Source organism: Lithobates pipiens, unplaced genomic scaffold (assembly GCF_037356315.1).
Source record: "Lithobates pipiens isolate NorthernLeopardFrog02 unplaced genomic scaffold, aLitPip1_a1.2 Scaffold_44, whole genome shotgun sequence".
Classification (NCBI taxonomy): Eukaryota; Metazoa; Chordata; class Amphibia; order Anura; family Ranidae; genus Lithobates; species Lithobates pipiens.
The window spans coordinates 3,412,021-3,429,946 of record NW_027507870.1 but is presented as its reverse complement, the minus strand read 5'-3'; the positions used below and the strand labels follow the sequence as shown (position 1 = coordinate 3,429,946).

The following is a 17,926-nucleotide window of genomic DNA, read 5'->3' as shown; positions in this document are numbered from 1 at the left end:
TCTTTATCGGACGGTGGATTTGAAGGGAGGGTAAGCCCCCATGAGGTTCTAGATGTGGCAGTAAAATTACTAAGCTGTTTTTCTATATTGAATGTAATAATAAGCTTGGATAATTATATTAATTGCATTTTTGCTTTTGTTATTTTTTGTTATTAGCTTGCATATCCCCTGAGGAAGCTATTGCTAAACATGTCGGGATAGATGACTGCAAGCTCTTTTCCCCTTTCTTATTATGTGGACCGTTTTTTCTCGTTATCTTGTATTTACGCAATGATTGCAAATGTGTAAATTTTAATAATTGATAATAAAACTAACTGTTTTATGTATTAATTCTCCTTGCTGTTCTACTTTAAGTACACTAGCACTATAAAAAATCCCCTTTCCTTTTCTTCCATTTTCAAATAAATGAATTAAGTCAGCAATATTGATTATTTAATTAATTCCCAAATTTGTGCTTTACGTAGATATTTTAAGGACAATAACATTGTAAAAATTAGGGACTATGGAAATAGAAAAATAAACTAAAATGGATTTAACAATTAAGTCACTAACAATCAGGAACAGCAAGATTAATTGCATGATATACATAACATTTATTTTCCACACATAAAACAAACTTATACAGGTAACATCGTATGCCTAGCAATAGGATAACTAAGACCCCTTTCACACTGAAGACGCTCATAAAAAACGCTCGTAAACTTAAACTAGCAGCGCTTTACCAGCGCTTTTCGAGCATTATTGGGGCGTTTTTAACCCCTGCTAGTGGCCAAATAAAGGGTTAAAAGCGCCCACAAAACGCTGCTGCCAATAGCGTTTTTCAGGCGTTTTTCTGGCGTTTTACAGGCGCTTCCCATTGATTTCAATGGGAAGGGGCGCTTTATTCACCGCTCCAAAGAAGCTGCTTGCAGGACTTTTTTTGACGCCCTGCCAGCGCAGCGCCTTGGTGTGAAAGCACTCGGGCGTTTACATTGGGATTGCAGTTGCAGCTTCTTTCAGGCGTATTTTTTAACGCTGAAGCGCCTGAAAAACGCCCCAGTATGAAAGGGATCTCGGTGTGAAAGCACTCGGGCTTTTACATTGGGATTGCAGTTGCGGCTTCTTTCAGGCGTATTTTTTAATGCTAAAGCGCATGAAAAACGCCTGAAAAACGCCCCAGTGTGAAAGGGGTCTTAATATCCACCCGTAAGTATCACAACCAAGATACAGAGTAGTAGTACCAATCATCTACACGGTAACTAACCTAGCAGACAACTAGGTCCGCACTTATCAGACCGTCCACCTCCTTCTTCGTCTGCAGCAGAATAAGAGTAGTGAAGTCTACTGTATCTGCAAGAGTGTAGAATGTAGATTTATATATAGGCGAGTCCAGGGGCGGATCCAGAGTCTAGGCTCGGGAAGGGGCACTACCAGAAAATAAGGCTGCTTTCACACTGGGGTGGGCGGGCGTCGGCGGTAAAGGCCGCTAACGGGACGGTTTTATCCCATTTTATTTCTACTGAGACACACAGCAGCTATATCCCAATATGACATGTTGGTCCTTGAATAAACCCTGCATGCATTCTGGGATCCGCACGCATGCCATATTGGGTATATAGCGGCTGTGTGTCTCAGTAGAAATAAATGGGATGCATGTAACACTTTATGCATCCCCAAGCCAGTAAAATACAGCCCTGTATGTCAGACGCATGTCTGCCCTGTGTGAATGAAGCATAAAGATACATTTTTCTGTCATTCTATATCATCATTATTATCATGATAATCACACAATACAGGTGCTATGGCTCAACCTGTACTGTGTGATTATCATGATGATAATGATGATGATTGGTAATTGTAATATGACACATGGATGGGGTTTAATGTACTCACTGATGTATTACTGACCAGTGGCAATTAATTAACCCCTTTGTGCTGCATTAGTGGAACTAGTGGCAGTGTTTATAAACCCCCTTCATGCTCTGGCATAAAACGAGTTAATTAACATTGATGGTGCCACTGTCATTAATGCAGCACAAAGGGGTTAATTGCCACTGGTCACAAATACATGCTTGAGTACATTAACCCTCTCCATGTGCCATATTACCATTGTAAATTATTTCACCCCCCCACCCCCAAAGCATTAACCCCTTCACATGTAAGACAAGGTGTTAACTCATTAACATAGCAATGCCTGCAGTAGCTCATTAACATAACAATGCCCACCGTAGCTCATTAAAGCGGGAGTCCGCCGTTTTTTTTTTTTTTTTTTAAAGCCAGCAGCTACAAATACTGCAGCTGCTGACTTTTAAAATAGTGACACTTACCCGCCCAGCGCGCCCGCGATGTCGGCACCCGAAGCCGATCTCTCGATCGTCTCTCGGGTGCTGCCGCCGCCATCTTGGGTATGGGAATCAGGAAGTGGAGCCTTGCGGCTTCATTTCCCGGTTCCCTACTGCGCATGCGCGAGTCGCGCTGCACAATAAGGATGGTCCCCGCTGTCTCTGGGATCCGTGTGAAAGGGGCGTAGATTCTGCGGAAAGGGGCGTAGCTTCTGCAGAATCTACGCCGGAAGTGGGTGCAGATACCTGTACTGTACAGGTACCTGCACCCCCCCTCCCCCCTGAAAGGTGCCAATTGTGGCACCGGAGGGGGGGAGGGTTCCAATAAGAGGAAGCTCCACTTTAGGGTGGACCTCCACTTTAACATAACAATACCCACCGTAGCTCATTAACATAACACTGCCTTAGCTAAGTAAGTGATTACTCACTTGCAGTGCGCTAAACTGGCTACAAGTCCATCTTGTCTTCAATCCTGTGTGCCTCTGAATTGTGACGTCACACCAGCCGGGACTAGGAAGCTCCTGTCGGGTAGAGATCACTCCGCCTGACAGGGAAGTAAAGTGACACTCGCACCGCTCTGCTGCAAATCTGCCGGCATGTAGCAGCGGCCCGTGTCACATTAATTACAGACCCCCCTTAGTGACCCACTGGCCCCCTCTAAATGAACTGATGGGAGCCAGGGGAAGCAGCAGTCCCAGCTGCATTTAGATGCCTCATGCAAATCTGGTGAGGTGGCGGAGGGAGAAAGCCTTGGAGTAAGTTCTATTTTCTGGGAGGGGGCAATTGCCCCGTTGCCCCCCCCCCCCCGGATCCGCCCCTGGGTAAGTCGCATTCAGGAGTAGGATGGACGTTGTTCAAAGTCATGATCAAATTATACTTTACTCATCAAGTTATTGGTGCCAAATGAAGAGCCACAACCCAGTAGGACCATCCAGGAAATAGATCAAGCGTCTCCCACCAAAATAGTGTAATATATGAGAGTGATAAAGGCTGACCTATCTTCCTAAGATGGGAGGATGATCGATGGTGATGGTTCAAGATGATGATTCAACATGGAGATAAACAGATCGAGATCCCCTTTCTCTATAAATTACCCTTTTTATTTTAATTTTTAATTTCCCAGAACCCTCTGATCTAAGGATTAGTCTGGAGGGCATAGTTTGGAATATTTACTCACGTTACCAATTAACTGATTCACACAAACCCAACGTGTTTGTTCACTGCTGCTTACTAGGAGCACTAGTCACAGAGGTGTATCAGCCAGCTGTACTTATAGCTGTGACATGACTATTGTATATTGTGCGTAAATGGATGACCCCCCCCCCCCCCCTTCCACCAATGAAGCAGCTGTGGATAGAACAAGTGATTTCCAATTTGATACATAACAAATTTAAAATTAGTTTGATTCTTCTTCTTCTGATTCATCTGGCTCATCCCTATTGACCACCAATTTCACCTGAGCAGTGTGGACTGGAGGTACAGTGATATTGAATACCGATCATATTGTGTTAATACATAGGACAGAAGCTGTCCCTGGTTTTCTCACTATCAAGTTGGGCATCCCATAATTCCTATCCCCAGCCAAGATATTACTCCTAATAAAACAACAAAAAGCAAGCTCAAAGACTGTTCCTTGTGTCTGAAGAAAGTGTAAAAAAAATGCTTGATGCCTGGCTGTGCAGGAGTGGGGAACCCAATCATCTGCGACCCCCAAGGGAGCAGTGCAAAACATGCTAATCTGCCCTGTAATCATTTTGCACAGAGTGTGCCCCAAACCTTCTCTTCTGGGTTCCCCTGCCAGTGCTTTCACCTCCTACCTCTTCTTGGGGGTACCCCATAGCCTCTTTCTTTGGGGTCCCACCTGTGGGCTCAATCTTGAGCCACACTGCCTGCAAAGACACAGAGAGCATGGATGCTTTGTAGATTGCCGCACAACGATGCAAAGTAATAAATGTGGCAGCTGAACGGGGGAGGGTGCAAACATAGCTTTTACTTTTGGGTGGAACTCTGCTTTAGGAATGCAGCTCTAATAAAATCACCTGCTTTGCTTTCATGTATTTGTTGCTTTCTCACAGCAGAGTAGATGGGATACGGGACTTCACCGGTCTCACACATTTCCTTGTGACTGGACAGCGTTCCTTCATTGACCTGGAGATAAGAGATAAACATTACCAATGTGTGTACCCCAAGGTTCAGTGTTATTATTGGGGTACCCCAAAGTTCAGTGTTATTATTGGGGTACCCCAAGGTTCAGTGTTATTAGTGGTGTACCCCAGGGTTCAGTGTTATTAGTGGTGTACTCCAAGGTTCAGTGTTATTAGTGGTGTACCCCAAGGTTCCGTGTTATTAGTGGTGTGCCCCAAGATTCAGTTATTTGGGTGCACCAACTTTCAGTGTTATTGGTGGTGTACCCCCAGGTTCTGTGTTATTAGTGGTGTACCCTAAGGTTCAGTTTTATTATTAGGGTACCCCAAAGTTCAGTGTTATTAGTGGTGTCCCCCAAGGTTCAGTGTTATTGGTGTACCCCAAGTTTCAATGTTATTAGCGGTGTCCCCCAAGGTTCAGTGTTATTAGTGGTGTCCCCCATGTTCAGTGTTACTGTATTAGTGGTGTACTCCAAGGTTAAGTGTTATTTAGACCCCTTTCACACCGAGGGTGTTTTACAGGCGCTATAGCGTTAGAAATAGCGCCTGCAATCTGCCCTTAAACTGCTGCTCCATTGTTTCCAGTGTGAAAACCTGAGGGCTTTCACACTGCAGCGGTGCGCTGGCAGGATGTCAGGAGAAATCCTGCCAGCAGCTTCTTTGGAGCGTTGAAGGAGCGTTGTGTTTACCGCTCCTCCACCGCTGCTCCCCATTGAAATCAATGGGACAGCGCTGCAATACTGCCGGCAAAACGCTGCTATTGCGGTGCATTGTGGGCGGTTTTAACCCATTCTCAGCCGCTAGCGGGGGGAAAAGTGCCCCGCTAGCGGCCAAAATGTGCTGCAAATCCGATGGTAAACCACTGCTAAAAATAGCGGCATTTTACCGCCAACACTATGGATGGCTTGGTGTGAAAGCCATCTAATGGTGTCTCCCAAAGTTCAGTGTTATTAGTGGTGTACCACAAGGTTAAGTGTTATTAATGGTGTCCCCCATGGTTCAGTATTATTAGTGGTGTACTCCAAGGTTCAGTGTTATTAGTGGTGTACTCCAAGGTTTAGTGTTATTAGTGGTGTACCCCAAGGTTCAGTGTTATTAGTGGTATACCCCAAGGTTCAGTGTTATTAGTGGTGTACCCCAAGGTTCAGTGTTATTAGTGGTGTACCCCAAGGTTCAGTGTTATTAGTGGGGTGCCCCAAGGTTAAGTGTTATTAATGGTGTCCCCCAAGGTTCAGTGTTATTAGTGGTGTACTCCAAGGTTCAGAGTTATTAGTGGTGTACCCCAAGGTTAAGTGTTATTAATGGTGTCCCCCAAGGTTCAGTATTATTAGTGGTGTACCCCAAGGTTCAGTGTTATTAGTGGTGTACTCCAAGGTTCAGTGTTATTACTGGGGTGCCCCAAGGTTCAGTGTTATTAGTGGGGTGCCCCAAGGTTCAGTGTTATTAGTGGTGTACTCCAAGGTTCAGAGTTATTAGTGGTGTACCCCAAGGTTAAGTGTTATTAATGGTGTCCCCCAAGGTTCAGTATTATTAGTGGTGTACCCCAAGGTTCAGTGTTATTAGTGGTGTACCCCAAGGTTCAGTGTTATTAGTGGGGTGCCCCAAGGTTCAGTGTTATTAGTGGGGTGCCCCAAGGTTCAGTGTTATTAGTGGTGTACTTCAAGGTTCAGTGTTCATGGTGGTTTACCCCAAGGTTCAGTGTTATTAGTGGTGTACCCCAAGGTTCAGTGTTATTAGTGGTGTACCCCAAGGTTCAGTGTTATTAGTGGTGTACCCCAAGGTTCAGTGTTATTAGTGGGGTGCCCCAAGGTTCAGTGTTATTAGTGGTGTGCCCCAAGGTTCAGTGTTATTAGTGGGGTGTCCCAAGGGTCAGTGTTATTAGTGTTGTACCCCAAGGTTCAGAGTTATTAGTGGTGTACCCCAAGGTTAAGTGTTATTAATGGTGTCCCCCAAGGTTCAGTATTATTAGTGGTGTACACCAAGGTTCAGTGTTATTAGTGGTGTACTTCAAGGTTCAGTGTTCGTGGTGGTGTACCCCAAGGTTAAGTGTTATTAATGGTGTCCCCCAAGGTTCAGTGTTATTAGTGGGGTGCCCCAAGGTTCAGTGTTATTAGTGGTGTACTCCAAGGTTCAGAGTTATTAGTGGTGTACCCCAAGGTTAAGTGTTATTAATGGTGTCCCCCAAGGTTCACTATTATTAGTGGTGTACCCCAAGGTTCAGTGTTATTAGTGGTGTACTCCAAGGTTCAGTGTTATTAGTGGGGTGCCCCAAGGTTCAGTGTTATTAGTGGTGTACTCCAAGGTTCAGTGTTATTAGTGGGGTGCCCCAAGGTTCAGTGTTATTAGTGGGGTGCCCCAAGGTTCAGTGTTATTAGTGGTGTACCCCAAGGTTCAGAGTTATTAGTGGTGTACCCCAAGGTTCAGTGTTATTAGTGGTGTACCCCAAGGTTCAGTGTTATTAGTGGTGTACTCCAAGGTTCAGTGTTATTAGTGGGGTGCCTCAAGGTTCGGTGTTATTAGTGGTGCACTCCAAGGTTCAGTGTTATTAGTGGGGTGCCCCAAGGTTCAGTGTTATTAGTGGTGTACCCCAAGGTTCAGTGTTATTAGTGGTGTACCCCAAGGTTCAGTGTTATTAGTGGTGTACTCCAAGGTTCAGTGTTATTAGTGGGGTGCCCCAAGGTTCAGTGTTATTAGTGGGGTGCCCCAAGGTTCAATGTTATTAGTGGTGTACTCCAAGGTTCAGTGTTAGTGGTGGTTTACCCCAAGGTTCAGTGTTATTAGTGGTGTACTCCAAGGTCAAGTGTTATTAGTGGGGTGCCCCAAGGTTCAGTGTTATTAGTGGGGTGTCCCAAGGTTCAGTGTTATTAGTGGTGTGCCCCAAGGTTCAGTGTTATTAGTGGGGTGCCCCAAGGTTCATTGTTATTAGTGGGGTGCCCCAAGGTTCATTGTTATTAGTGGGGTGCCCCAAGGTTCATTGTTATTAGTGGGGTGCCCCAAGGTTCAGTGTTATGAGTGATGTACCCCAAGGTTTAGTGTTGTTAGTGGTGTGCCCCAAGGATATGCGTTATTATTGGGGTACCTCAAGGTTCAGTGTCATTAATAGTGGATCCCACAGATCAGTGTTTCATTCAACCCACTAGTTAAAAAAAAAATAATAATCATATATGGGCTGCTTAAGTCCTATTACCTTCTGCTCCCCAGGCCTTATTAAGCAATTATGTCCATCACCTTACTTTCTTGGAAGGTTATTTTAGTATGACTCTATTTAGCAAAACTGATTGTAACAAAAACCTTTTAATCAGTCCTTACTAGGAATGAGCCATTGATGCAGTCCAGAGGCATTACTAGAACCTTCAGGATCCCAGTGCAAGAAAGTATGACTATTGAAAGTGGAATAAAGTATGAAGACTGGGGCCCTTTCCACTGATCCAGGGACCCTTTACTCCCATCGTGGGACCCTTTATCATGGTCCCCCAGTTGGCCACCTTCCCGTCATCTTGGGGTCCTCCACAGTGGCAGAACACTGGAGTCCAGTTGCAAGTGAGACCCTTGCGGCCCTGGTAGTTCCGCCACTGGTGTCAGTAGTTTTTTATTTTTGTTGCTTTCATTTTTTTTACCATTTTTTTTCTTTACAGTTTTATTTTTTTTACATATTTTGTAAGATGCCCTTTGGGGGGCTTGTGTGAAAAATACATAATCAGTCTCAGTTGCACAGGGTGAATGAACAGGAATAGCTCTGTACAGAGACTTCCCATTCATTCATAAACTGAGGTATAGTAAACACAGTTTACTATGCCCCAGCTGTGAATGAATAAAAAAACAAAAAAACAAAACGAACAGTCAGTGATCAGTACCATAACTGACATTTATTAAGACAAGAAAAAAGGCCAGTAAATGACACATTTACCAGCCCCTTCCTAGCTCTCCATCCTGACAGGTCCCCCCACAAGGGAGGGCCAGGGAAGCACACAGGGGCCCAGGGCAGCAGGACAGGGATACAGAGGCGGCGTAAGTGGCATGTGGAGGAGTCAATTCCCTCCATTTCCCTCCTGCATCCGCTGAATATCAGAGGGAAGGAGAGGAGGAGAAGCAGGCATTCAGCAGTTACTTGGAGGGATTGGTTCCTCTACATAAGGGATAGGCAAACTCGGCACTCCAGCTGTGTTGAAAATACAAATCCCATCATGAATCTGCCTCCAGGCATCATGCCTGTGAATATCAGGGTCTTGTAGTTTCAAAACAGCTGGAGGGCTGAGGTTCCCTACCCCTGCTCTACATGCCACTGCCCCTACCAGCTTCCTATCCAAGTGTACAGGGGGGCACATGGGCCCTCTGGAGCATGGGGCTGGGTTGTGAGAACGACTCCTATATGTTTGCCCCTGATTTAGCCCAAACCTAGCTTCAGCCTGAACTTTGGCTTTTCGGGCACTCACACTTTTTCCCATCTGCCCCCATGTTTGATGGGGAGCTTATCATCATATATAGAAGCAATATCTCTACCACTTCTATATATGACAACATCCGACTGTCACTGGTTGCACCCATTGCATTCCTGTAAACCTTTCACATCACCAGCATGTAGGCAAGTGCAGTCTGGTGTCTCCGCTGCAGGTGCCATTTAACCGCAGCAGCATTGCAGAGGGAGAGGAAGCCATGAGGAACATGGTTCCTCTATAGCGGGGGGTCAGCAACCAGTAGATCTCAAACAGGTAACTGGTAGATCACAGTCTGGGCTTGCTGACCTGCTATTCCAGAGCATAAACTCCCCTTCCGCCCAATACAAATCTGCCCCCATGCTGAAATCCCCCCTACCAGCATAAAGCATTTTTGCCCGCTGCCTCTCTGCCTTGAGCTGAACTGTTGGTGTTACCCTAGCAGCACACTCCTGCTGGGGCTGTTGGCATTCTCTGAAATACCACTTCTCAGTTTATCTGCAAACAGACTCTGTTTTTTTTTATTTTTTTTTCTATTTTTTTTTTTATTGCTTTTAAACAAAAAAAGGAAAACATTCAAACAGTAGGTACAGACTGACAGTGACAGTACTGCTCATGATACATATGAACAGAATTTCCATCGGAAAAATCTTGTATGGTTTTTCAAACGGAATTCCGCTCAAGGTTAGCTTGCATACACATGGTCACACAAAAGTTCTCCGAACTTTCGACCATCAAGAACGCGGTGACCTACAACACTACACAGGGGCTTGGGGGATCAGGAAGGAATTTTTTTCCCCTGCTGTAGTAAATTGGAGCATGCTCTGCTGGGTTTTTTTTTCGCCTTCCTCTGGATCAATTGTGGGCATAAAATTGGGTATCTGGATTGTACGATTATTTTTTATTTTATTTATTTGTTTTTAAGGTTGAACTGGATGGACTTGTGTCTTTTTTCAACCTGACTAACTATGTAACTATGTAACTATGTAACTACGACGAGCCGAGAAAATGAAATTCAATGCTTCCGAGCATGCGTCGAATTGTTTTCGAGCATGCGTAGGAATTTTGCGCGTCGGAATTGCCACAAAAGATCGGAATTTCCGATCTGAACTTTTTCCGACTGAAAAATAGAGAACCTGCTCTCAATATTTTGCTGGCGGAAATTCAGCCAGCAAGAGTCCGATGGAGCGCGTACACACGGTCACATTTTCTGACCAAAAGCTCTCATCGGACTTTTGCTGGCAGAATTTCCAATCGTGTGTACGTGGCATCAGACAAACATTTCAATGCTACAGCACTAGCAGCCAACAGGCATACGGATCTTCAATCTCAGGTACCAACTAATTACCCAAATAATTCTAAAAATGCACACATGATTAAATGGGAGAAAGACTTGGCTCAAGAATTCTCTTGGGATCAATGGAAAAAATCCATTCATATATCCAGTAATTCTTCCACGTGTATCGAACACTGGGGATAATGCACAAAAAAATATTGAATAGATGGTATTTGACTCTATATAAATTATCAAAGATATATCCCTCTACATCTGACATATGTTGATGATGTAACGAACGACAGATTATGGAGCTGTAAAAACTTGCAAATTCAATAGCTTCTTTTATAGCAGATCTTACGGGAAATCTAACCAAGCTCACTCCGGCCACAGCCTTACTTATTCTAAATCTGGACATATACCCCATAACATTTAGAACCATAGTAACCCGCATATTAATAGCAGCAAGGCTCACTATAACCAGCCTCTGGAAATCCAAGAACGCACCCAACCTATCGACTGATATTGCTAGACTAAATATTCAAGCTCAGTACGAACTTATGCTAGCCTATAAAAAATTCTCCACCATCACATTCAAAAAGAAATGGAATACCTGGCTATCTCATCCTAGAGCATCCAACTACTTAAAAGAGTGTAATTTGTACCGTATATACTCGAGTATAAGCCGAGATTTTCAGCCTCTTTTTTGAGGCTGAAAGTGCCCCCCTCGGCTTATACTCGAGTCACCGCTGTCTGACTGCTCGATCAGCGTATCGAGCAGACAGACGGCGGACATTAAAATTAAAAAGCCGCGCCTCCTTCTCCGCCTCCGCCTGTGATAGGTGGAACACTGAATTTCCCAGCAGTCAGTGTTCCGCCTATCACGGACATCCGCTCATTCTCATACTACGGACGAGTATGAGAGGATGTCCGTGATAGGCGGAACACAGGCTGCTGGGAAATTGAGTGTTCCGCCTATCACAGGCGGAGGCGGAGGCGCGGCTTTTGAATTGTAGAATGGCCGCCGAGAAGAGCGGCGATCCTGGAGCGGCGATCCATCGGCACGACACGGGACGGAGGAGGCACGGGACGGAGGAGGCACGGGACGGAGGAGGCACGGGACGGAGGAGGCTCGGGACGACGGCGGCTCGGGACGGAGGCTTGGGACACAGGTAGGCTGGACACACACACAAGGCTGCACGGACACACACACACACACACACACACACACACACACACACACACACACACACACACACAGGGATGGATGGATGGATGGATACACACACACACACACACACACAGGGATGGATGGATGGATGAATACACACACACACACACACACACACACACACACAGGGATGGATGGATGGATGGATACACACACAGGGATGGATGGACGGACACACACACAGGGATGGATGGATGGATGGATGGATGGACACACACACAGGGATGGATGGACGGACACACACACAGGGATGGATGGATGGATGGATGGATGGACACACACACAGGGATGGATGGACGGACACACACACAGGGATGGACGGACACACAGGGATGGACAGCCATGTCTCACCCTCGGCTTATACACGAGTCAATAAGTTTTCCAGTTTTTTGGGGGTAAATTGGGGGCCTCGGCTTATATTCGGGTCGGCCTATACTCGAGTATATACGGTAACTTATCCCTAAGTTTAATGTATCCTTAAAGAGGAAGTAAACCCTGATGGGTTTACTTCCTCTTTCATTCCCTGCAAAGGCAAAGCATAATGGACTACTATGCATCGCATCGCATCGCATCGCATCACATCGCATCGCATCGCATAGTAGCCCATTATGTGTCACTTACCTGACACAGGAGCCAGCAAAGTCGCAGCTGTCCCCTGTAGTCCGCCGCATCCATCTTGTTGGTGGGGTCACGCAGCTCCGCCGCTGTCATTCGGCAAAGCCGCGATGATGTCACTCCCACGCATGCGCACGCGAGCCGACACGCGCGGCAGCTCCGTCGCTGAGAATGCCGCGCTCAGTGCGCATGCGCGCTGCTGTCTACGGCGCATGCGCCGTAGACAGCGGTGCCTGTTTTCGGCCAAATATCTCCTAAACCATATAGGTTTAGGAGATATTGCTTGGACCTACAGGTAAGCCTTAATCTAGGCTTACCTGTAGGTCAAAGTGGTTTGTAAGGGTTTACAACCACTTTAAGCCACATGTGTGTATATTTTTGATGCAGTTTATCATCTTGGACCTGCCTTCTACTTCCTTTCTTATTAATCTGATTTGCAAGTTTTTTTTGTTTTTTGTTTTTCCAATTAATGGACACAACTACCTAGTTAATTTGATGGCCTGTCCATGCCTACAGTTTGAACCCATTAGGGCTAAACTGGTACAGGCTATCACACGTTATATACTTACGCAAAAACCTTTCTGAATCACTGTAACTATTCTGGTTACGTATAACTAAAGTAAATGATAATCTGTATTGTTACTTAATCATTTTCAATAAAAATGTATTGTTAAATATAAATAAACCAAGGTCCGTGGACCCATAGAGAGCCTCATAGCATAGTCACCTCACAAATGTGGCCCAAATAAGAGACCCGATAACCCAAACAATAGGCTCCATGAGCAAAGAAGATCCCATACAAGTGGGACCATAAGGTACAAAATATTAATCAGAGACCATAGACATGGTGTTTGAAGGGTGAGAAAGAGTTAACATGACTAAAACTTTAAAATAACTGGTTATGAAATTACGTTTTTAGAGAGAATCAGTCATCAGCATTACAGTCAGTTCCGTATTGTGACATTGACACAATTCTAATCTTTTTGGCTCTATACACCACCACAATGGATTTGAAATGAGACAAACAAGATGTGCTTTAACTGTAGACTTTCAGCTTTAATTTGAGGGCATTTACATTCAAATCAGGTGAACGGTGTAGGAATTACAACAGTTTGTATATGTGCCTCCCACTTTTTAAGGGACCAAAAGTAATGGGACAGATTAACAATCATCCATCAAACTTTCACTTTTTTTTTTTTTTTGGTTCTAAATCCTTTGCAGTCAATTACAGCCTGAAGTCTGGAACGCATAGACATCACCAGACATTGGGTTTCATCCCTGGCGAGGCTCTGCCAGGCCTTTACTGCAACTGTCTTCAGTTTCTGCTTGTTCTTGGGGCATATTCCCTTCAGTTTTGTCTTCAGCAAGTGAAATGCATGCTCAATCCGATTCAGGTCAGGTGATTGACTTGGCCATTGCATAACATTCCACTTCTTTCCCTTAAAAAAACTCTTTGGTTGCTTTCACAGTATGCTTTGGGTCATTGTCCATCTGCACTGTGAAGCGCCGTCCAATGAGTTCTGAAGCATTTTGCTGAATATAAGCAGATAATATTTCCCGAAACATTTCAGAATTCATCCTGCTGTTTTTTTCAGCAGTCATATCATCAATAAATACAAGAGAACCAGTTCCATATGAAGTCATACATGCCCACGCCATGAAACTACCACCGCCAAACTTCACTGATGAGGTGGTATGCTTTGGATCATGAGCAGTTCCTTTCCTTCTCCATACTCTTCTCTTCCCATCACTCTGGTACAAGTTGATCTTGGTCTCATCTGTCCATAGGATGTTGATCCAGAACTGTGAAGGCTTTTTTAGATGTTGTTTGGCAAACTCTAATCTGGCCTTCCTGTTTTTGAGGCTCACCAATGGTTTACATCTTGTGGTGACCCCTCTGTATTCACTCTGGTGAAGTCTTCTCTTGATTGTTGACTTTGACACACATACACCTACCTCCTGGAGAGTGTTCTGGATCTGGCCAACTGTTGTGAAGAGTGTTTCTTCATCAGGGAAAGAATTCTTCGGTCATCCACCACAGTTGTTTTCCATGTCTTTTGGTGTTGCTGAGCTCACCGGTGCTTTCTTTCTTTTTAAGGATGTTCCAAACAGTTGATATGGCCACACCTAATGTTTTTGCTATCTCTCTGATGGGTTTGTTTTGTTTTTCAGCCTAATCATGGCTTGCTTTACTGATAGTGACAGCTCTTTGGATCTCATATTGAGAACTGACAGCAACACATTCCTAAAGCAAATAGCACACTTTAAATGAACTCTGGACCTTTTATCTGCTCCTTGTAAATGGGATAATGAGGGAATAATACACACCTGGCCATGGAACAGCTGAGTAGCCAATTGTCCCATTATGTTTGGTACCTTAAAAAGTGGGAGGCACATATACAAACCTTTGTAATTCCTACACTGTTCACCTGATTTGGATGTAAATACCCTCAAATTAAAGCTGAAAGTCTGCAGTTAAAGCAAATTACATCTTGTTTGTTTCATTTCAAATCCATTGTGGTGGTGTATAGAGACACAATTAGAATTCTGTTTGATGTCCCAATATTTATGGACCTGACTGTATGTCTGAAATGTTATGTGTCATGTGATGGACTTTGTCCTTCCTCCCTCCCTCCTTTCTCTTTAAGTTGTGCAATATTCTTTGTCCACATCTTGTATAGGGAATAGTAAAATGGATCAGGATAAGTGAAAATAAAAAACCTTTTTCCTTGCCTTTTACTGCAGAACAACTGCACCTGTTAGAGTCTAAGGTAAAATGACCCCCCATACAATCTAAGACGTTTCTGACCTCTCACCTACCAACCTCATTTTTCTGTTATATCATTTAGTGATATTATGGAAGTAATTTTGATTTTATATATAATTTTCCCCTGCTCTAAAAATTAATCTTAACCATGGTTTGTTTGTTTTTTGCTGTTTTTTTATCTTCTTATCGCATGTATTTTTTACAGATATTTTATATTGTTCACATTGATTTCATTTATAATATCTCTTAGGTGTTTTTGTACATATTGATATATATATATATCTCACGTGATTTGAATTTTTGAATTGTCACTATGCATTTTTTTTAGTTTGGATGACTGCCTCCTGATACCATGCATTGATTCAGACGACTGATATAGGGATATTGATAGGGTTATACAGCATGTATTGAGTCACCTGTGTAATTTCTCCTCTATGGTCTATTGGAGGAGTCCTCTTTGATTGCCTACTCATTTAATTATTGAGCAGGCAGCGTTAATTGCGCATTCACATTGAATTTTGCTACAGGTGCGTCCCTCCCACCTCTTGGTTGCCGATGCTTGCACTCCCTCTTAGTGATGGACGAACTTCCGACGGGACGATAGTTCGCGAACAGGAACGTTTGCGGCGGGCCCCATTGACTTCAATGGGAGGTGAACTTCGCAAACCTATAGGTCAAATTTGCAGCCACAAAATAATTATTAGCTGTGCAAACACAGTCCCACCACATGGCCAATGACAAAACACATGTATGAGGTGAATCTGGGATCGACAACTACAAGCATTCTTTTTTTATATGGGAAATTGTTGTGACAATTCAGGACTGTGGAGCGCATGAAGGCAATGGAGGAGACGGAAGGTCAGGGACCAGGGTAGGCAAAGAAGAGGGTGCAGGAGATGATCACCAGCAGCGTGACATACAGCAATGACACCTGCACCGTGATAGAGTCATCTGACAACAGCACCGTGATACAGAGCACTGACATCAGCAGCGTGACATAAAGCACTCACATCAGCACCGTGATATACAGCACTGACAGCAGCACCGTGACAGAGAGCACTGACATCAGCACCGTGATATACAGCACTGACACCTGCACCGTAAGCAGCCCCAGGAGGAAGTCAGCACAGCACAGGGATGGTGGGAGCCCCTCATAATATGCACAGCAGAGGTACAGCCCCAGGAGGAAGTCAGCACAGCACAGGGATGGTGGGAGCCCCTCATAATATGCACAGCAGAGGTACAGCCCCAGGAGGATGTCAGCACAGCACAGGGATGGTGGGAGCCCCTCATAATAAGCAGCCCCAGTAGAAATATGACATCGCTCAACCTCTTCAAAGAGGAGGATAGGGGCATATAGTACGATGTGCTTTTTTTGGACAAGGAAGTGAGCCAAATGAAGAAAGAAGGTCTCTGTGCTCAATTAAAAAAATTGTTTATAGACATATACATGGTCTACTGGTCACATGTGTTGAATTCCTCCGAGATCCATGCCTCATTCATTTTTAGAAATGTGAGGTAGTTAACACTGTCGTGAGCTAGGCGAGTACGCTTATCGGTCACGATCCCCCCTGCTGCGCTGAACGTCCTTTCGGACAGGACACTGGATGAGGGGCAAGCCAACAGTTCGATTGCAAATTGGGCAAGCTCTGGCCAGAGGTCAAGCCTGCCAACCCAGTAGTCCAGGGGTTCATCACTCCTCAGAGCGTCCACATCGGCCGTTAACCCGATGTAGTCTGACACCTGTCGGTCTAGGCTTTCCCTGATGCTGGATCTGGATGACACCTGTCGATGGGTCGGCTGAAAGAATGACCTCATATCCGAAGTCACCAACACATCTTCAAACCGGACTCTTCTTGCAGGCGCTGTTGGATTGGTACCTGCAACTCCTTCATTGGGAGTGGGAATTGCTCCTCTGCCAGCGCACGCAAAAGCAGAATGCAGCATTTCTCGAAGCAAGGCCTGGAAGTGCTGCATTCTGACAGCCCTCTGCGACGGCGGTAACATTTCCACCATTTTGTGTTTGTACCGGGGGTCTAAGTACGTTGCCACCCAGTACTGGTCCTTGACCCTTATGCTTTTTATACGGGGGTCCCTATTAAAACACTGGAGCATGAAGGCCCCCATTTGCACTAAAGTGGAAGCGGTGTGGTGGCCTGGCTCATGCTCATCATCCAGGATAATGTCGTCCTCTTCATTCTCCTCTCCCCATCCACGCACAACAGGGATCCCAGAAAGGTTTAAAGCATGCTCTTCTTGCTCCTCCTCATCCGCCCCGGCACCATCCTCCTCTGACTCCTCTTCAGACTCCTGTTGTTGACTTGTCTCAGATAGAGTAGCCCCCCCTGGGAATTCATCCAGCATTGCGACTTCCTCATCTTCCTGCTCCTGCTCCTCCACAGCTTGATCAATGACACGACGCAATGCACGCTCCATAAAGAAGGCATAAGGTACCATGTCACTGATGGCGCCATGGCTGCGACTGACCAGTTTGGTGATCTCCTCAAATGGCCGCAGAAGTCTGCATGCGTCGCGCATGAGCAGCCACTGGCACGGTGAAAAAAACCCCAGCTCCCCAGAACTGTTTCTGCCGCAGAGTTCATACAGGTAGACGTTAACTGCACGTTTCTGCTGGAGCAGCCTATCAAGCATATAGAAGGTTGAGTTCCATCGCGTCGGGCAATCGCAAATAAGACGTCTGACCGGCAGATTGTGTCGCCGCTGAATGTCAGCAAGGCGAGCCATGGCCGTGTAAGATCTTCTGAAATGGGCCGAGATTTTCCTTGCCTGCCGCAAGATGTCCTGGACCCCAGGGTATTTGACAAGGAATCGTTGCACGACCAAGTTTAAGACGTGTGCCATGCATGGCACGTGCGTGATTTTGCCCTGTTTCAATGCGCTAAGCAGATTGGCACCGTTGTCACACACCACTTTACCAACTGTCAAATTGAGCAGTGTTAGCCACTGATCTGCCTGTGAACGCAAAGCTGAAAGGAGTGCCGGGCCAGTGTGGCTCTTGGCTTCCAGGCACAACAGACACAGCACGGCATGGCAACGTCTCACCTGGCATGTCGAATAGGTTCTGGGGAGCTTGGGCGGTGCAGCGGAAGAGACGCTAGCAGCGGAAAAGGAGGAGGCA

At 45.3% G+C, this 17,926-nt stretch overlaps 1 protein-coding gene across 2 annotated transcripts in view; it reads right to left on the bottom strand.

Moving 5' to 3' along the window:
- Positions 1-17,926, bottom strand: part of LOC143956893 (cytosolic phospholipase A2 gamma-like) — a 352,634-nt gene that overhangs the window by 223,436 nt on the left and 111,272 nt on the right. For both annotated transcript variants that reach the window (XM_077467060.1, XM_077467061.1), the window contains one exon: positions 4,361-4,469. In XM_077467060.1, coding sequence (XP_077323186.1) covers positions 4,361-4,469 — 109 coding nt within the window. The remainder of the gene's footprint in view (positions 1-4,360; positions 4,470-17,926) is intronic.